Genomic DNA, 22,152 nt, shown 5'->3' on the forward strand with positions numbered 1-22,152 from the left:
CACGGAGACTTCCGGCAGGTCAGGAGATGGAATCTAGTGAGTACCTTAGAACCTCAAGTCAATAACAGAATCATCAGCTTCCTCTACTGAAGAAAGATACTACTTCAAAAAGAGCCTCTTGAGTATATCTTTTTAATGGGCATTAATAAAATCCCATAAGGCACAAGAAGGAATGTAATTGAGTAGAATTCCCTATTTGCCCAAACATCAAAGAAGTGAAAAGCCCATGGAACCCAGATCCCATAGGATCCTGTAGGGTCCTCAACTCCACAGGATGCTGAAGTACTGAATAGCCTTAACCTACAGCTTGGCACTGCACTGGGATTCCCCCTCACTGCCCCTCAGAGTGGATGTGGAATCAGACAGGATGTTCGAATGCCTACATCATTAAGGGCATCCAGTCCAGAGTCCCCAAACTCACTGCAGCTGAGGTCCTGGCTGCACTGGTAGTACCCAGTACATAATACACACTTTCTCTAGACTCAATTTTTCTTTCTTTTTTAATAGAGACAGGGTCCTGCTAGGTTCCCCAGGCTGGTCTGGAATTCCTGGGCTCAAGTGATCCTCCTGCTTCAGCCTCTCAAAGTGCTGGGATTACAGGCATAAGCCACTGTACCCGGCCTCAATTTTTCTTTTCAATCATTGGCAAGAAACATCCTGCCAAGTTTTTCTGATCTGTACTCCTTCCATTCCATTCTTTGGAAGACTGATTTGAGAGCCTCTTTGGAGACCTAACCAAACCCAAGCATGTAAAAGATAAGGTACCCAAAGACCGCTGGAAAGAAACACACTATTAGGTTGGATTATAAGAACGGCTAATATTCAGTCCTTTTTTAGATATAAAAACGGCAATTTTATACCATTCAACCTAACTCCTACCAAGCAGCTTTCTGAAATGTTTACAATTGCTAACTATATGATCTCAGAACCAGTTATAAGCCAATACTTCAGCTAGGGTGACATCAAGGCACCAAGCCCATGGGGTTCTGATCATCAAAAAGACCAGTCGGGCACAGTGGCTCACACCTGTAATTCCAGCACTTTGGGAGGCCGAGGTGGGCAGATCACCTGAGGTCAGGAGTTGGAGACCAGCCTGGCCAAAATGGCGAAACCCCCTCTCTACCAAAAATACAAAAATTTTCTGGGCATGGTGGCAGACACCTGTAGTTCCAGCTACTCAGGAAGTTTAGGCAGGAGAATTGCTTGAACCCAGGAGGCAGAGGTTGCAGTGAGACAGTGAGCCAAGATCGTGCCACTGCACTCCAGCCGGGGTAACAGAGCAAGTCTCCATTTCAAAACGAAAAACAAACAGACAAAAAAGACCAATATTTTGGGCCATAAAAGTCATCTCAATAGATTTCAAAAGACTGAAATGTTACATAGTCTCTGACCACAATGGAACTAAGTTAGAAATGAACAACATATCTTTAAAAAGTCCTACTAACTAACTTCTAAACAACCTATGCGTCAAAAACCACCAAAAAAAGGACAAATTATTTTGAACTGAATGAAAATGAAAATATAGCATACCAAAATTTGTGAGATGCAGTTAAAGTAGTTCTTAGAGGCGAATCCTTACCTTTAATGGCTACGTGAAGAAGAAAGAAAGATCTAAAATCAGTGATCTAAATTTCTACTTTAGGAAGCTAGAAAAGGAAGAACAAATTAAAGCCAAACTAAGTAGAAGGAAAGAAATAATAAAGAAAAACCAGTGAGACAGAAACAGACAAGAAATGGGAGAACAGGGCAAAAGCCAGTGTATTGTAAAGATAGATAAAAATCAATAAAAGTTTGGCTATACTGATTAAGAAGACACAAATTATTAATATCAGCAATTAAAGAGAGGACATCACCTCAAAGCCTACAGACATTAAAAGGCTAAAAGGGGAATTGTACAACTTCATAGACTTGACAGCTTAGATCACTGGGCAGCAAACTCCCTGTGGACCAAAGCTAGGTTGCTACCTGTTTTGACACTTCTAGTGGAACATAGCCAGGCACATCTGTCTGCATGTTGTCTCTCAGTGCTTTTGCACTATAATCACAGGGTAGAATAGTTGCCACTGAGATTGTATGGTCCACAAAGTCTAAAATATTTACTATCTGACCCTTTATAGAAAAGTTAGCTGACTTTTAGATTAGATGAAATAGACAATTCTTTGAAACACACAAATGCCAAAACTGATTCAAAAAGAAATAACAAATCTGGATACCTCTCTATTAAAAGTATTGGATTTGTAGTTGAAAACATTCCACAAATGACTCCAGGTCCAGGTGGCTCTTTTGGTGAATTTCATGAAATAGTTAAGAAAGCACTAATACCAATCCTACACAAACTCTTTCAGAAAACAGAAGAGGAAGGAACATTTCCCAATTCACTCTATGAGGCCAGTATTACCCTCATACCAAAATCTGAAAAAGACGTTCCAAGAAAAGATAACCGTGCAGATAAGAAACCGTCCTCTAAAATTCTGCACAGAGCTGACCTATAACATTCTAATGGAAAGTTAAAAACAAAACAAAGCCAAAAAAAAACCAAAAAACAAAAAACCAGGTATGTGCCAATATCTGCAGAGATGGAGATAAGATGGCTTGGAAGTAACACATCATTAAACCTGAGTTTCCGGTTTCCCTCAGGATACATGGTAATAGAAAGATCTTCAATTCCTATTGCAGAGGGAATACCCCACCCCTGGCCACAGCTTCTAAGGCTTCTGCTCCCTCAACAGTTACTGCAATAAAACAGAGCACAAGACATGTGTCCCCTTGGCCTTACCTCTATTCTGTGTTGCAACACAGAATAAAACTATGGCTATGTCTTTAACATCTGCCATGGCAACATGGCACTAATAGCACAGGAAAGGCCCCAAGTCTCAAACACACAGGTTTTTATAAAATTCAACCCAGTAACCAGTGGTACCAACTTTCACCCATTCTTTCTAAGCTCACGAGTGCCCAGGACAGTCACAGTCATGCACATCTGTTGGGGGCTGTTGAGGGTGACAGCTCTTCTGGGAAGGAACTGGCTCATGTGGTGACTGACTGTGTGACAGCAAATGCTCTGGGTTCTGAGAGTGGACCTGGTTACTTCAACACTGAGCAGTTGCTGAGTACTAATGAAATGGAAGCCCCCCACCTCCCCTGGCAGCCTCCAAAACTAAAGAGAGATCCCTTTAGAGAATAGCTCACAGTACACGGTCATCTTACCTGAGGGGCAGAAGGAGAGTCCCCCAATTCTCTGGGTTCTACCATGTTCCTCCTCCTTCCATGTACTGCCTAATAAAGCCTAATGCCCAAGAGAGGACTCTACAAAGAGAAAGGAGGCTTGACATGGCTGAGGTCTCCTAAGTCTTGCCACCCAGGATGAATGAAACCACTGTGTGGATTTCCCAAGAGATCATCCCAGACAAGCAGTGTTAACTGCAGAGATCTCTGAGGGAAGCCCTCTTCAAAACTGACATGCATGAGACAGGAGGCTGGTATACATTGCTACCTGAAATTTTGTTTATTTTTTACCTTCCCCACCTGAATGTGAGCTCAAGGGCAGAGACCTTTCCTTTCTTAGTCATCACCAACCATAACCCAGTGCCTGGGCACAAAGTAAGCCCTTGATAAATCCTTGCTACAGGAGTGGCTACTGGGTGCCCATCTGATTTCAGTGCCGAATACTGATGACCTAACAGTATGCGATTAGAACCTTTATGAAGCTATCTTGCCCAAGGAAGGTTCAGTGCTTCCGGGTAACCTAGCAGAGAGATGGCTTTTAAAGTCACAATGGTTTTTAACAGGAGACAAGTCAACTCACAGCTGGCATAGGAGCGGCTGTCATCCTCACACATTTTGTGCAGCTGCTGGTACTCCTCCTGGGCCAGCTCGAACCGCTGCTGCTTGATCTGGTAGATTTCTTTCTTGGCATTGAGAGCCTCCTGGGCTACAATTAAATATTCCTTCAACATGCGCTCTTGCTCTCGCCTCCACTGTTCTCTTGGATCTTCAATCTGGGTAAGCTCTGAAATTTTAAAAGGCAAAAACATAAGTGGCTTAAAAGTAAAATCCTTAGATTGACCAACAGTCATGCAGTGATACAGGTCATCAATGTGAAAATTAATTAATTACCAGGATGCATATTATGGAAGATTTTATATCGCCAACCTTTCCAAAGTGTGGAACACTTTCTATTTATAGATCCACAGTGAAGTTGAGAAGGAAACTCTACAGATATGAAACAGTCCATTGCAGGAGGGAAGACAATACGAGATGATGTTTTCACCAACAAATAATTATTTCGAACCCCCGTGAGCTCAGAACTGTCACACTAATTGCTATGTATGACCTTTTCCTCATTGACTCCTTCTGCGTGAGATGATGGAAACTCTACTGTGCCCCTGGCCTGCCTGGCCCCCTTCTCCTTTCATTTCTCAGACCAGACCATGTAGTCTCTTCCCATTTCTCACTGACTTCCTTGCCTCCTCCCACCATAGCTTCCCTCACGTCTACTCCTGCTTCCTCCCTGTCCAGCTATCCAAGGGCCTGTGCCTACCTCCAGCTCCAGCCCCTCTCCCCAGCTCCAACCTTTCATTCCTGCCTGCCTTCTGGATGCACCTCGACAGGGATGGACCCAAAGTCATTCCCAGCCATTCATCCAAAGCAGCCCTCATTCTCCACACCACCTTTCCCCATTAAGAGCAAAATGAAACCAAACACCACACAGCACATGCCTGCTTCTCCTGTCTTCCCCTCATGGGGAGCTGCATCATCTGGATCTAACCGCGGGGACAGCCTGGGAGTGCAACCTGGGACTCATCCTCAAAGAATCCCATTCCTCTTCCTCCCGAAATATTCAGTGGGTTATGAAGAACTGGACGTTCCTGCCCCTGGATATGTTAATGACTGGCGACATGCCCTTGTCTCTGTCTGCCCTTACTTCAGACAGACTCTCAGGGCCTTCCGGTCTCATCCCACCAAAACCCATCCTCAGTGCACTCTCCAAAGTGGCCTTCCTAACTGGGCTGCAATGCTTTCATGCAGAAACTTCTTTGAAAGCACAAAGTCCAATCTCCTTAGCCTGATCTAGGAGTCCCGAAACTCGCTCATCCGCTTCATCTCTACTTTCCATCTTTTTCCCCAAAAACATCCTCTACACAGACTGAACTTCTGCGAAGTCCCCAAAGATGCCTGGTTGGCTCCCCAGTGCCTTTGCCATGCTGACTCAGTCCTCTTCTGTCACAGGAAGGCCTGCTGTCTTCCCAGACACACTGCAAAGGCACCTCTTCTCTGAAGCCTTCTCTGATCCTCTAGGCGCACGCGTCTCTCCCCTGCTTATGTGGGCTGCCCTTCTTCCCCCTCACACTGGACACATGAGTGTTTTTATATCTTTTCCGTTTCCCACCTAAACTACAGCCTCTAGATGGCAGGGACACAGCCTTGGTCACCTTTATATTCTCAGGGCCTTTTACTCAGTGCGTAAAACAGAGTGGTGTGTATAAACCATATACAAAGGAATACAATTCCATAAAAAGGAATAAAGTTCTGATACTCGCTATGACATGAGAAAATATCAACAGCAGCTAAGTGAAAGACGCCAGACACAAAAGGCCACATAGCAGCTGATTCCATGTCTGTGGAGTCGCCTGTTCTGGGTACTTCATAGAGACAGAAAGCAGACTTGGGGTCACTAGGGGCTAGAGGAAGGGGAATGGGGAATGACTGCTTAATGGAGAGGAGGTTTCCCTTTGGGGTGAGAATGTTCTGGAATAAGATAGATGTAATGGCTGCGCAACACTGTAAATGCACCAAATGCTACCAAACTGCTCGCTTTAACAATGGCTCCTTTTAGGTTCTGTGAATTCTACCTCAAAATGGTTAAAACAGTAAATTTTACATTATGTCTGTTTACACACATGCACACATGCACACACACACAAAAGTGTGCTTGCTAGAATTTTTCCAGGTAAGTTCTCCTTTGGAAATACCCTATCTGCTTTCCTGTCAATATCCTTTGCTCGCCCCTTCACACACCATCCCAGGGCCCCTCCTAGAAATCCTCTCCAGGGCTTAAAAGCTCACAGGAGAAAATTTACAAACCAAAACAAATCCAAAATCAGAGTCCTGCTCTTGTACCAGAGATGAGATTCAGTGGGCCTGGGGTATCCATACCACCTAGCCCCAGGAAGGACAAAGCCTCTTAACGAAGTCATGGGCATCTGCCCAGGTCCACAGCATGGTGGCCCTGTAAAGAGAGCAGCTCTCACGTGTCAGGAGCTGCCCCTTAAGACTACCAGCTGGGAAGCCTAGCTCAAATGGCCACATTTACCCAAACACACACAGCCGTGAAGTGCCAGGCTGGCAGAGGGCCACTGGGGCCTCTAAGCTTCTCTTCTGCCAGGTACTTGCCTTGTCCAGCAAGCAGCGGGGCCACCTAGAAGTCCTTCTGCCACCTGGACCTGCCTGGGAGGGCAGCAGGGCCATAACGGTATGTATCCCCTGTCTCCAATCACCACTGCCCAGTCTCTGCATAAGAGCTGCAATTGTGCCCAAAAATGGGTGCCAGGCACCAAAACCCCACTGCCCCAAGATCTGAGATGGGGGACTCAGATATTGGGCGCCAGCAACTGACAATTCAGGAATCAGCCCTGAAGACACCAACCTGGGTCGATTGCATGGTGGGGACATGAGGAGCCATGGGACTGGCCTAGAAAACAGCTTCAAAATCACTCAGGTGGGGGCACCATGCACCTTCAGACCCCACAGCTGTCCCGCACTTCACCAACCGAAGGACAGAAACCATTAAGTCAAGGGGAAGTCATGCTTCATATCCTGGTAGCAAAATGACAATGACAGAGCCACTGAAGGAAGCCAGAATGAAGAGAGAGGGTGAAAAATGGATTCCCAGCTGGGACCCCATCGAAGAAAGCTGACGAAGAGACAGCTAAGATGGAAGGGCAGAGGGGCAGAGAACAGATCTAGAACAGGTTCCTACACCCCAGCACCACTGACATTTAAGGTCGCCTCATTCTCTGTTGGGCCTCGGGAGGCTGTCCTGTGCGTTGTAGGGTGTTTAGCAGCATCCTTGGTCTCCACCCATTGAATGCCAGCAGCACCTCTCCCAGGCACAGCCACTGAAAATGCCTCCAGACAATGCTAAGTGTCTAGGGCGGGGGAGGCAAAATCACCCAGGATGAGAACCACTGCTCTAGATAGTTCTACAAAGGAGGCTGGCATGGTCAAAGACCCATCGTTTTTGCTATGGTCTCTATACCATTTCCTCCCTTCACACACACACACACACACACACACACACACACACACACACCCCAAAAAGGTTTGGTGCATGAAAGCTAAAGTTAAATGTATAAGACGAGATGAAGTGAAGGTAAACACTTGGGCACTTATTATTCCATTAGTTATTAAAACCCTCCATTAAACATATTATATGCAGTCCCCAGCAAGACACAAGCAAGGTATAGCTACAGACCTGCTTCACTTTGTGAAGAACTGAGCTAATGAAAACTTTGGATTACATTTATAAAACCCAATTTAATGCTACATTGGATGGTAACGATTGTTTCACTCTAGAGAAAGTTTTTGGCATCTCTGATAGAACGCCACAGATTTTGCATACTACTTACTATTTATGTGGTCCATGTAGTAAACTCCAATTTGTTTATCATATACAGTTTCCCATCCTAAAGGCAGTTCATCCCCAACACAATCGGCAAAGGTCAATGGCTTTGTTATCCTGCAAAATAAAATTATGAAAACAAATTTGAAAGTCAGGTCAGTTTTGTATAACTTTGCTTTATCTAATCTAATTGACTGCTTTTGCTCCAAATATTTGGTTGGAAAATTCACCAGCTTTGCCTAAATAATCAATAACTGTATTAGTACACTGGCAATTAGAAACATTAGTATCTCAAAGTACAACTTTAAATATGAGCAAAAAGAGATACTTGGTTACTAACAAAACAGGTAAAGCAAGCATCTTCTTTCAAGCAGCATGTTTAATGAGGTGATGACAATGGAATGTAGTTCTTCCAGAAAAATCAGAGAGCACCTATGCTCTGTTCTCATTCCCTGAGAAATGTTCCCCTCACAACTTTCAGTTTCCATACATTACACATGAACACTGGCATCAATCTATATAAAATGCGTTTGCAATATTTTCATCTACCAGTGGTCATGAGTTAATAAACATCAACCATTGGCCAAATGCAAAGAGCCAAGCAAGGTAACAATACAATGAGACCCCCACTAAATACTTCCTGTATTTCTTATACAGTAGGAATCAGAAATTTCAGAGTCCTTTTTTGTTTTTCTGGAGAAAAACAACAAAAGCACTTTGTCTACAGGCATCTCTCCTTGAAGAAAATCTGATTAAGGAAATTTGGGCTTGACGAGAGTTAAAGTAAAGGGTTTTCAGATGGATTTTTAAAAGTAGAGCTTCCCCCTCCCTGATCCCCCATGATCACGCTGATTGACAAGACAGTGTTAGGACCACAGCTGTCATATAAAATGAGACACACCTATAATTGTCTGAGTCTGGGCAGCTATCTCTTGGGCTGTCTCTATAAATGCACACTGACTGCTATGCATGGGAATCCGATCACCTACATTTCACTAAGTCAATCCTCCCACCTCTTCTGTCCCTGGACCTGAGAAACTGACACAACCACAGCCAAGCCCCACGAGACCAGTATGAATTTTGGACACGTGATTTCCTTCAACTGGTCTGACAACAAGCCTGTCTTTCCCCAGGAGCATTTAAAAACTGATAAACACCATCAGAACACTAGTTTTAATCTTCATTTTAAACACATAGTTTTAAGAAGTTAGAGTCAATAGAAAAACAAGAAATATATAGAAGGTGAAATATGCCATATATATCCTCCCAAACACGATGCACTCAAAAACTCGCATCACAAGATGAGCTGACTGTATGCAGTCTGTCCCATCCCAGGAACTGATGTCTGCAGCACAATGCCTTTACCAGTCAGGAATGGTGTGCTGTACCGACGGTCCTAGTCAGGCAGATAACAGCAGGCTGCTGTGCATGATTCACATCCTGAATGGGACCCAACCATAGCAAAAACAACCCTACTTTAACACAAACTGAATTCTGAGCAAATTGCTGCTATTCTAACATAATGATATTCACAAAGAAGCCTCCAGAGAAAAATGCCCATGCACAGGTACATTCTAAGCACATTTACATATATGATCTCATTTAATCAACAAATATTGGCCAGGTGCAGTGGCTCACATCTGTAATCCCAGCACTTTGGGAGTCCAAGATGGGAGGACTGCTTGAGCCCAGGAGTTCAAGACCAGCCTGGGCAACACAGTGAGCCCCATGTCTACCAAAAATTTTTTAAAAATTAGCTAGGCCCACACCTGTAGTCCCAGATACTAGGGAGTCTGAAGTGGGAGGATTATTTGAACCCAGAAGTTCGAGGCTGCAGTGAGCCATGATTCACTGCACTCTAGCCTAGGTGACAAGGCAAGGCCCTATTTCAAAAAAAAAAAAGACCAAGTAAACAAATACAGGTGAGAAACCCATCATTATAGCACTGCGGAGCCAAATTCTGGCATGATTTTCAATAACAGCATTGAGAACATCTAGATGTTCTCAAAATTATCCTCAAAAGGATAATTTTCCTAATTATCATTCCAAAACATTTATGGGCCAGGGATTTCATGTTTTTCTCTTGTACAGCACATCCCATCTATCATGAATACTCTAAACTTTACCAATACCAAATGATATTTTTCTCCCAAGAAAGCTCTTGGCAGGTAACATTACTTCAGTCTTGAATAAATCACTTCAGAGGAGTTATTCAGTTCTAGAGTCTATTTAATCACATCTTTTTTTTTTTTTTAAAGGCTGGTCAAGTGAACCAGTGGGAGAGGAGAAGAAACAAAAAAATCTGTAATTGGTTGTGATCAATTGGTTGTAAACACCACTGCACTCAGACCAGCCAAAGGAGAGCCAAACAAATCTTGGTTCCTCTTTCATCGTCAGAGGAGAAGTATCTGGAGGTGTGGAACACTGGTGTTCTTTTGGTGGTAACTTTTCAGCAAGGAGTGTTTTCTGGCTCTTGCTGGCTAAAAAGCACGATTCCTGCATGTCAGGATGAGGCCAGGGCCACCCAGGAGAGATCCTGGCCTCATCTGGGGACAATCAGCAACCTCAGTGAGGTGGTCGGCTTCATCCTAGACAATCCCATGATCCCTTATCCTGCCAATGATCATCCTCCCACTTGAGTGGAGCCACTGATGTCCAAAGACTGCTCCCCAAGCACAGTGGCTCTCCATGCAGAAATGCACAGCATTGGGCTGGGCATCCTGGCTCACACCTGTAATCCCAGCGCTTTGGGAGGCCGAGGCAGGCAGATTACCTGAGGTCAGGAGTTCAAGACTAGCCTGACCAACATGGCAAAAGCCAGTCTCTACTAAAAATAAAAAAAAAATTAGCCAGGTGTGGTGGTGTGCACCTGCAGTACCAGCTACTTGAGAGGCCAAGACATAAGAATCGCTTGAACCCAGGAGGCAGAGGTTGCAGTGAGCTGAGGTTGTGCCACTGCACTCCCGCCTGGGCGACAGTGCAAGACTCCATCCCCCTAAAAAAGAAAAAAAGAAATAAATTCACAGTATTGAGTTTGCCAGGGCAAATCCCTTGGGCTGGTGTGAAAAGTCCTCCCCAAGCCAAGCCTATACAAAGCTTCTGGCTCTTTCTGCTTCAACTCCCTACCCCGCCCCTCACACACACACACACACACACACACACACACACACACACACACAATCTCTTTTCCAGGCAAATGAGTTTGTTCACCCACCTTCCAAAACATCACACTCATTCCTGTTTAAGCAACCTGTTTTCAGTCTTTCCTGGGCCTGTGGAGAGGCTTTCTCCTCCCCTGTCGTACCCCAATCCAATCAGCCCTGCAAAGGCCAGCTCAACCCTACATAAATCATCACTGCCAAACCCCCACCATCTCCACTGCCTGGGAGCCACATCCATTCTCAGTCACTGGGCACAAAACACCACTTGTGGTCATGTTTCTGACATTTGTACACATCCTCCACATAAATGAAGGTTAGCTGTTTAGTCTCCTCACTCAACCAGACTCCAGCAGGGATCTTGGAGGGAAAAGAAGCTTTTGATACGAGAATAATTCCAAAGCACATCAGCTTTACTCCTAAGAGAGTCCTTCATGTCCTCGCTCAGAAGCCACGGCCATGCTGGCTCCACATACACACACCTGCAATTTCCGACACACCCCTGAACTGACCTTCAATGCCAGATTCACACTTCTCAGGATTTCCCAAGAAACCCAGAATCCAGACCTTCGAGTGGGAAAAAGTTCAGTTTGCAGAGCTCGGTATCTTTAGGTCCGTCCATATCACATGGGCAATTTTTACATTTTACTGCATGGTTTAAAAACTGTCATTGGTAGAGACACAGAAGTATCTGATGGTAGAGCCAAGGTGAGCCACAGATGGGGGAACCAGCTTTGTGGGCCTCACAATAGCCTGGCTTACATCTGGTTTAATGTATTTTCGTTGTACTATTTTATCAAAATAAAAGGATAGAAAAAACGAAATTGCTAGTGCTGGCACAGGGGCTGTATGAACTGTATACAGTTAAGAGAAAAGTAGAAATTGCTGGATGTGTGGAAAGGCTAAACCCTTAGATAACCACAGGACTAAGTTGAAATCAAAAAGAAATTTAATGCAGGCGAAAAAGAGTCAAAAATATGTCAAGGACTATGTGTAAAGTCGAAAGCAGAATTGCAGATGTTCAAATACTTTCGGTTCTTCAAGAAAGGAGCCCTGGGCTATCCCCTTCCCCCATGCACAAAAGTCTTTCAGCTTTCCCACGCTTATTCACATGTATAGGAAAGCAAGGGAATGGCAATACTGCAGTTTACTCCCCTCACAATAAAACAGAAGAGAAAAATTAAAAGTGGAAAGGGGCGCACTATCACAAGCAGGAGCACAGAGAAATCAGCAGTCCATTAATAAGCGGAAGGAGACAGGAAAGTCTACAAACAAAACAGGAGAGCTCAAACCACCCAATTGCAGCCATTTAGCTTCAAATGAAAAAGACCCTGATGCCTCAACATCTCCCAGATTCTCCTCTATTACAGCATCATCCAATGACTCAAACTCTCAAAGGCATCAGGAATTTATTTACGCCTAAGTTTAATTCTCCAAGCTATTTTCACACCTACCAAAGATATAGGGCTTCTAATATTGTGGTTAAAGTGTCACCAGGGGGAATATTTTCTATTTTTGTAAATGTCATTTTGTTTTCCCCAGAGACAGGGTCTCACTCTGTCGCCCAGGCTGGAGTGCAGTGGCACAATGATGGCTCACTGCAGCCTCAACTACCCGGGCTCAAGCAATCCTCCCACCTCAGTCCCCCTGAGTAGCTGGGACCACAAGCATGTGCCACCACACCCAGCTAATTTTTTTTTTTCTCAGTAGAGATGGAGTCTCACTGTGTTGCTCAGGCTGGTCTTACACTCCTCAGCTCAAGTGATCCTCCCACCTTGACCTCCCAAACTGCTGGGATTACAGGTATGAACCACCATGCCCTGATTTTCATTATATTTGATTTTACTAGTTCAAATGCTAAGAACATAATTAAAAATAAAGGTAGAACTAAAAAAAAAAAAAGCACTTTGTTCTAAGATCCCTGTTTCTCTGAGTATCATACTCCCCTACCCCCAATTCTAGTCAGTTTCAACTGTGATGGGTTCCCAACATTGACAGTAGTCCCAAAGTAGAGCATTCTGGAATATTCAAGGTCAGTAGATCAGCTGGTTAGGGCAGTTTCTCATTTCTGAGCTTAGAATCCTTTTTAATGCATGGAAATAATATTAGATAATGCAATTTGAGCAAATAGATTACCAATTCAATTGTGTCTTCTTAAAAACATTACTAAGGTTTTTAATAACTTTAAAGATCAATTTTTTCCTGAAAATCATACAAAGCATCTTTATTAACTACCCAGTGGGGCATTACTGGTGTCCAGGTAGGACCAAGATGGGCAGGGGATATCAAAAGGAGAGAGGTGGCTAAGAAGGGGAAGAAGATGGGGTGCAGGCTAGCAGTGTGCATACTGATATTTCCTTTGAGGTTCTGTCTTCACCTACAGACATGCCATCTCAGGTTCTGAAGTTCTCATCTCCCCAAAAACCTGATGCTAGATTCTCCCTGCCCACTCGTTCTCAGTCACCACAGACAGACTGGGGAAATTTTTGTTTCTATTACAAAAAAATTAGGAGACACTTAAATAAGAGAGAAATGTTCATTCACACCACCGCCCAAAGGCAACCATTATTCCTATATTAGTGTGTTTTTCTACATTTTTTTAATGAATTGGTTCTGTTTTTTTCTGACATAATCATGATCACACAGTATGTGCAATTCTCTATCCTACCTTTTCCACTTAACTTTGTAACATGTTCACTTAATTCCTAGAGTCTCTCCAGAACTTACTGGAGCTAGCCTACCCTTTAGCATAGGAATTCTGTCCCCCTTGTCATAAATTATTTGTAAACATCATATGGAATAGCTGAATAGCTCAAACTCCTTAAGAACAATTACCCCATCTCAATCGTCTTTGAGCTGGTCCAAGACAGGGCATGAAGCAGGTGTTCAATAATTCCTGCTGAATAATTTCCATTTGTACAAATCCTTCTCTAAAGGGATTAACGGAATTTGCCTAAGCACTCTCCTACTATTGACATCTATCTACCTTACTTCCAAATTTTCACTAATATAATACACATGAGAGCCACTCATGCTTGGAAAACAGTTCAGCAATTTCTCAAAACACTTAAACACAGAGTTATAACCATATGATGCGACAATTCTACTTGTAAGTATATACACAAGATAAATGAAAACATATGTCCACACAAAACCTTGTACATGAATGTTCATAGTCACACTGTTCACAATAGCCAAAAGGTGGAAAAAACTAACAGTCATCAACTGATGAATGGATAAATAAAACATGGTCTATCCCTATGAAGGGACAGTATTTACACATAAAAAGGAATGCAGGAATATATGCAAGGGTTGGAGCACTGACCCCCATGAACTTTCAAAATCCAGGTATAACTTTTCACTCTCCAAAAACTTAACCACTAACAGCCTACTACTTACCAGAGTCTTATTGATTACATAAACAGTTTATTAACATATTTTGACATTATATACTATATTCTTACAATAAAGTAAGATAAATAAATTTTATTAAGAAAATCACAAGGAAGAGAAAATACATTTACTATTCATTAAGTGGAAGTGATCATCATAAAGCTCTTCATCTTTGTCTTCATATTGAGTAGGCCAGCACGGATGTGGAACGGTTGGTCCTGCCCATTCAGGGGTGACAGAGGCAGAAGAGTAAGTGGACCCATGCAATTCAAACCCATGTTGTTCAAGGGTCAACTGTACTGACACATGCCACAACACAGATGAACCCTGAAGTCACTATGCTAGGTGAGAGGCCAGATACAGGGGCCACATGTTGTGAGGTTCCATGTTGAAACGTCCAGCATAGGCAAACCCATAGAAACAAAAAGTGGTCAGTGGTCACCAGGGGCTGGGGGAAAGAGGGAATGCAGAGTGACTGTTAATGGGTACAGGATTTCCTTTTAGTGGAAAGAAAACGTTCTGAAATTAGATAGGGTGATGGTTATACAACCTTGGGAATATACTAACAACCACTGAATTGAACACTTTAAAATGGTGATTATGTCACATGTGAAATATATCTCAATTTTATAAAAACGATAAAAGGATATATCTGTGTCTATAAAGCTCATAAGCTGTACTTATAATTATTCTTTGAAAAAATTCCCAGAACCAAATTTAAAGGTCAAAGGATATGAAGCTTTTACCCTCATATCTTAAATTCGATGTAAAAAATTCAGACCATAATGTCTACAAGGAATATAACCACTCAAGATCCAGAAGCCTTGGATTCACATTTTAGCTTTTTTCTCTCTTCTTTGTAGTACATTTTTTCCATAGCTCATATCATACTAGATACAATGTTATCCACTTATTGCATTTCAGTTGGGTATCACCTCTCGTCTTTTAGCTCTGTCAGTGCCCTTATTTACCAGGCACCCCAGGTCATACATGTGGGTATGTCCCAGCTTTCTGCTCTTTACTGTAAGTAAGGGAGATGAACTGATAGTAAATGCGTGACACATGTTGCCAAAGCACTCTCCCATCACCTCACACTCCCATCTGCAATGCCCTCTGGGGATATGTTTAATATATTCAGGCCCAGGATCCAGATGAATCCGCATGGCCTAAGCAGGCTGACCTTCAGGGAACAAGCTGCTAGCGAGACAGCAGAGGTTTGATAGCGTTTTTGGAAGGTGGTGGACTTCCTGGGCCAGCTGCCACTGTCTCTTCATCCCACCCTCACAACAGCATCAACCCCGGAGTCACTAATTTTTTTCTGCCCTTAGCCACCACCCAGAGAGCCACCAGATGCAGATTCTCCCCTTCACAAACCACATTTCTTGGTTCAGCAGAGCAAACAAATACAAGTTGCTGGTCATTCCAGGGCCAGAGAGGGGAAAGAAGGAAGAAGGCACAGCCCAGCTTCGTTTGTTCCCTTCCGCCTATGCCTATTCCATCCTGCTGGGCCCCTTGAGAGAGGGGCACCTGGGCCATGTGGCTTTAAACAACACAAATAGATTCCCTTATAGTTCTCAACATTAGAAGTCTAAATGGGTCCATGGGCCTGCATTCCTTCTGGAGGTTCTGGGGAGAATCTGCTCCTGTACCTTTTCCAGCTTCTACAGGCCTCCTGTAGTCCTTGACTAGTATCCCCTTCCTTCCTCCATCTTCAAAGGCAGGATGGCCAGGAGAGTCTTTCTTAGGATGCCATCTTTCTGGTTCTCTCTATTCTGTCTCCTTCTTCCACTTATACGGACCCTTATGATGACACTGGGCCTGCCCAGATCATCCAGGATCATCTCCCCTGGGCAGGATCCTTAACTTCATCACAGCTGCAAAGTCCCTTTTGCCATGCAAGTCAACATATTCACAGGTTCCAGGGCTTAGGGACATGCACATCTTGGAAGCCATTATTCTGCTGACCACAAGATAGCAGCTGGGTAAACTGCAGGGCCAGAGAGTGGTGGGCAGGGCAGTCGGTGGCAGACCCACATCTTGAAGCCCACACCCTCCCTGGACCAAGCTGTAGGAAAGTGAAGGTGGGTAGCAGAAGGCAGAGCAGCGAAAAGGGATGAGTCCTGCTGATCCCTCACGTATTCTCTCCATCAAAAGGAGGCCAGGGCAATGCTCTGGCGCTTGTGCTACACCTTCCAGTCTCAGGGAACAAGAAGATCTTTATAGTTCCAATTCACGTTTGTTAAAATGCTATTCAGAGAGGATACTATTAATCTTGGTTTCAGTTCCAACCCAATCCTCAGGAAATCCTAATGACTTCCTCCACCTTTTCTAAGCTACCTGGCTCACAGTGAGTTTCAAAGCCCGCCGGAACTTGGATGCCAGCCCACTTGTGGTTACTTATGTGGTGAATTTGACCCTGTTTGCTGTGCTAGTTGCTTCTCCAAGCCTTTGGTGGCAAGCATTTACACTCAGAGCCAAGGCTCTCCCATAGCAGTGAATGGGTCCCTGAGCTCCCTGAAATTAGAAAGAAACACTGATGAGCAGTTCATGGCATTTATCAGATTCACAGGGATGTCGATCACCCCCCAAAAAAAGTTTAGAAGTTCTTTTAGAGAGACTCCTCGTTTCTATATCAAAGTTTGAAATAGTAGTGAATGTACCACAAAGCTGTCACACTAATCCTGAAAAGCCATTTGGAATAATCATTTAAAGTCTGTGTTTTTGCCCAAGGTATTTATTTAGAATATGCACTTTTGAACTGGCTCTTGTCATCAAGTCCAATTCTAGAAGTCTAGAATTTAGGGCAAAGAAAAATTACACCTAGAACTCAATCTAAGCATGGCATCAATGTATTAACGTAGCATAAGTGTCCCGACTGTTAGTGATAGAGACTCAGAACTAATCATTCTTAAATAACATGTGTAATTTCCATGTGGAAATGTTAAGTCCTCTTGAGAATCAAAAAAAAAAAAAAAAAACAAATTATACATTGCCAGTCTTTTCATTGTCTCTAACACAAAACTATCATAATTCATGGACAAATTCCCAGACTAATATAAAAAGAAAACAGCTCTTCAAATGTATTTCAAGGAAAAAAGGATGTTTAGAGGCTTTATGAATGGCAGTAAATCCATAAGACAAGAGACCATGGATGCTAGCAGGTGTTTTTGCGGGGAGGTGGGGAATGACCGCAGAGAATCAGATGCAGGTAAACCCCTGTGCCTGAGTAGTGTAAACCTGCATTGACAGAGGATCACCAGCCTTAGAGTCTTCAATCTGAAACATGAAGAGCACACCACCAAGATCTGTCTCACTGCTTCAGTGGTGACAAGGTGTAGCACTGTCCTTTAGCCCTCAACCATGTCCATCTCACTGAGACTTTTCTACATTACCATGAGCCTCCCAGGACACAATTCCTCTCACTGGCACCTACATCTTCCTGAACGTCCACCTGCAAAGCCAGGTGCCAGCATGTTCTGCAGGGCATAGATTTTCAAGGTGAAGCAATGGGCCAGCCAACCTGATGGAGCTAGGGGAGCCTGTTCACAGCCAACTTGCCTGAGTTTGAAGGTCACTGTTACTGATATCCCAGCAGGGATATCGCTCAGGTCATAAAACCCCAGTGAGAAACATGCCAGATGCATCTTCTAATTGTCACAATGAAATGGTACTACCCTATCAGTAGAGTCAATACTTAAAAGCTGCCTCCTATGAGTCGGCATTTGTTCCCCAAAGCAATGGAGCCGCAACAGTGCTACATGTCCACCAAACCCCTGCTTCCTTTTCCTCTTGGGCCCATGGAGAGATCACACTTCACAGTCTCTCTCCGTTGCAGACCATGGACTGCCCAGACCATGTGACTGAGCTCTAGACAATGGAATGTGGGCAGAAACCATGTACACCCCTTCCAAGGCTTGTCCCAGAAGCTTCTGGCAGGATTCCCCATGCCTTCTCTCTTCCCTTGCCTGTGGGCCCAAAGCAAAGAACCGACTGGAGGATGGCAAAGCCTCAAAAAATGGGCAAGCCACACCAAAGAAGCAGCCTGGATCTCCCCCCTCACCCGCCCTGTGCCCCGTACTAAACTGACATGAATGAGAAACTTCTATTCTGCTAAGCAATGAGACTTTGGAGCTGTTAGTATAGTTAGCTGGCTAACACACTTGGAGATATGGACAAAGGAAGGAAATAATCAGAACTTGTGAAAAGTCTGAATATTTCATCTCATTTGATGACATGAGCATCTTTAGTGATTCACAAAAATGTTAGCCAAGTATAGCCATGTTTTGGAGAGAACTGGTTTGTCCTTCCCCACTAGGGAGTCCCACAAGGCAGGGATAAGAAAGACCACTGCCCATATTTCCATTCCGGACAGTGCTTCTCACTTTGCAGCACAGTTATAATTCGACAGGGCTACCTCCCCTAATAGTCTGTGAGTTCCTTGGAGGAAAGGATTCACCTAAGCCAGAGCCCTCAAACACAAGAGTCCTTCATTAAAGTGTTTGATAAATTAATCCAGCCAATTTCAGGAACTGATACCATAGAAAAACCAGTTTGGAGTCGATTAACCCTTAAGAAAGAACTGGAAGGGGATAGAAGGGCATTTTGACTTTGCTTGGGATCACAAGCCTAGATTATAAGAAATGCAGGACTCGGGAGGCCAGAGCACTACAGGATCATTCCTCACTCGGACAGCTCTTTTTTTAGACAGATCTATCCTTGGAAGAAAGGTGACTTTCATCAGACTACCAGAGCTTGACGAAACATCCCTGAGTACCTCCCGTAGTCCTTTTGTTCTGAGTTTACACTTACCATGCTACCTTTTGATCTACAATCTGGTTTCCTGAATGTAGGTCTGCCCACCAGAAAGGGAGTGTCCAGAGAAGATAAAGAGACAAGATCTTAGCAAGATGTTCTATCCTCCAGCAAAGAATAAACTGTTCTAAGAAAATCAGTCCAGGAGGTATTCAAGAAAGCCAGAAAACCCCCGGGCTCTGCTGCCCCAGTGATCCTACCGGTTCTCAGACGTGTTCAGGCACTGGTGCAATGGAAGTCCAAACACCTGAAAAATGCCACTAAATAATGACTGCATACGTTTAAGGTCCCTCAGGATATATTTTATTGAATCATAGACATAGATGGCAATAATTATTTAAAACTTTAAGGGAGAAAAACTCCAAACTGTGGAAACTATACTTTAAGTCATTCCTAGAGGATGAGCATAGGCAAATGACTCAGTCTCGCTGTGCCTCTGTTTTCTCTGTTTTACTATACGGTGGCGAAGCAGAAGGCCAGAGGCTATTACATTCTCCAGTAATGTCTGTTTTCCTTCCATTTTACTTTTTGACTCTAAAGTCTGGGAGAATGTTATTATTCTGATTTAGCAGCATAATACTGTATGAAGTGAACATAACCTAAAAGCAAGCTGACCTGAGGCCAAAATTTGAGTCTACCACCCAAAGGAAACCAAATCCAGAGGGGCGCCCAACTGCAGCCAACATCTGAATGTCCCCCAGCAAGGGTCCCTCTGAGACAGAATAACAAAGAAAAGGAATTCCTGAGCAAGCCCATCAAGAGCACACTCCTGAGCTGATATGAAAACACTCTGTTCACCTCCATATATAAGCTCTATTGATACCATTTACAGGAAAAAAAAGACAGACTTTAGCCCAGCTGGTACAAAGAATTCTCCAGGGCAGCACTGTCCAATGGAATCAGAATGAGAGCCTACATACTTAAGGCAAAACTTCTTAGAAGAATAAAAATAAACAAGTGAAATGAATTTGAAAACATGTTTTATTTAACCCACTATACTGCAAATACTATCATTTTTACACATAATGACTATAAAAATTATAAATGGAATACTTTTCATTCTTTTTGTGAATGGAGTCTTTGAAACCCAGTGTGTTTTACAGATTAAGCCCATCTCATTTCAGGATTGACCCGATTCAAGTGCTCATTTGCGTGTGGCTGTGGCTAATGCGCTGGATATCACAATGTCAGACTCTCATGTAATTCTACAGTAATTTGATTCTGCAAATGATCACAGGTGCACAGGTGCATCACTTAAGAAAGACCTGGCCTGAGACGCCATCCTCCACAAGCCACTAGTGGGAATTTTGAAGGAACCACATTTCTAAGCCCACAAAACCACATACAGGGAACTCCTGGCTTCCCTCCAACCCCCTCATAGCCATCTGCATTCCCAGAAACCCATGGGAACTGCTATCCCCAAACCTGGATCGTTCTTTCCCTTTGCCAAGCTTCCCTCCCACCCCTTTCCTGTTTGAATGCTAATGCATCTTCTAAGATGTGGCCCAGATTCCTACTGTCCAGATCCAGCCAGAAGCAAGCTGGCCTTTCTTTGGCCAGCCCCAGCACTTGATCTCTTCGGTGGCATTTCTTAAAACTAAGTAGAATGCAGTCATTAATAAATATTGCATCTCCCTGAGTTCCTTCAGGGCAAGGCTGGCATCTCTTCCAATATTGACCTGACCCCCACAAGGCTTCAGGGCTTGCCCAGTACGTGCTCCACTGCGTATACAGGATGAGTCAGAATTACTTGATCGATGCTGAATGGAGTCTGCCACCCAAAACAGGTTGTCTATGGCAGCTCTAGAGCTATTTGTAGATGGTACTGGTCTGGACAGGAAATGCTCATGAGTAGGTGTGCAGATTTGAGGCTGGAGAGACTGGATCACAAGGAGAATGGGCTACAGTATGACAGATGCATGGCTTCCTCTTCAGGGACTGGGCATAACAGGTGCTCGGGAGCTGTTTACCAGAGTGATCGGAAACTCAGGCTTGTCACATTAAGAATGGCATCGTGGCTGCAAAGCACTAAGCGGGGGAGCCAGTGCAGGCTAGAGGACCTCATAAGGGGGCTCCCAAGTCAGCTCCAAGCCTTCATTGCACAGCTGCTTACAAGTCCACAGACCCACCCCACGCACACACAGACCAGCCCTCCATACCCAGCCCCTTCCCATGGACCCAAATTGGTCCTCCTCACTGGCTCCAGACCAGGCTGGCTGGCCACCAGGAAGAACCCCAGCCACTGCAGTTCCCTCATCAGGGACAGCAGAGAAATGATACCACCCAGGAGAGTCTGACTTCTGAAACATGCCTTTCCCTAAAAGGAACCAGCCAGTGGTGGTCAGGCAAGTAGGACTGGGGATGGTAGGAGACAATGGGCATGTTCTACAACCTGATTGTGATGATGGCCACAAAGCTGACTAAAATTCATAGAACTGTACTAAAATGGGTGCATTTTATGATATGGAAATTACACCTCACTAAAGTTGTTTTTAAAATATACACACTCACACAGAGGTCCTTATTGAATACTCCATTTACAGTGGGGAAAAGATAATTTAAGGATTCCAAGTCACATGAAATACTTGAGAGAAGAAAAAAAAACACAAGACTTGGATGCTATCACTAGCTTCACTGTCATCTCACTCACTTGAAGCTGTTAGATGCATCTGGAGATTTTTATGTGTAAATTCCAAGTCATGGCTGGTGGATGTTCCAGAATATCTTCCAAATATCTGGACACATGTTGAAACATTCCCAAAACTAATTACCTCCAATCCTTTGTGTTCATTCATCCCATTACTCTCTATCTCAGGGCCCTCACACCATAGTCACAGCCTATCAGTGAGCAGTGAAACTGAGTGAGGAGGTCCCTGGCAGTATTTTATTTTAAAAAGAAAATATTAAAACACATCACACTTCCTAGGGGCAGTACAGTATGCACATGTCACAAACTTTTCTTTTGGTTGTGTATGTGATTAAAATAGGCTCCTTACTTTTGGTGACCGTCCACGGTACTTGGACAGGCAAAGCTGCAGGACATAGATATGTCATGTAAATACTAGAGCACTAAATGTGCAGAGCCACTGCACAGGACGGTGCCAGGTGTGCAAACGAACATGGCAGCCACATAGCAAAGCCCAGCACTGTGCTCAGCCAAACACTTAA

At 43.9% G+C, this 22,152-nt stretch overlaps 1 protein-coding gene across 1 annotated transcript in view; it reads right to left on the reverse strand.

The window, feature by feature from the left end:
• Positions 1–22,152, reverse strand: part of WWC3 (WWC family member 3) — a 132,075-nt gene that overhangs the window by 75,464 nt on the left and 34,459 nt on the right. The window contains exons 2-3 of the mRNA XM_021671558.2: positions 7,629–7,738; positions 3,806–4,009 (exon numbers count right to left, since the gene is read on the reverse strand). Of these exons, the coding sequence (XP_021527233.2) occupies positions 3,806–4,009; positions 7,629–7,738 (314 nt within the window). The remainder of the gene's footprint in view (positions 1–3,805; positions 4,010–7,628; positions 7,739–22,152) is intronic.

Source organism: Aotus nancymaae, unplaced genomic scaffold, assembly GCF_030222135.1.
Source record: "Aotus nancymaae isolate 86718 unplaced genomic scaffold, 86718_ANA_hifiasm-v0.15.2.pri h1tg000058l, whole genome shotgun sequence".
Taxonomy (NCBI): domain Eukaryota; kingdom Metazoa; phylum Chordata; class Mammalia; order Primates; family Aotidae; genus Aotus; species Aotus nancymaae.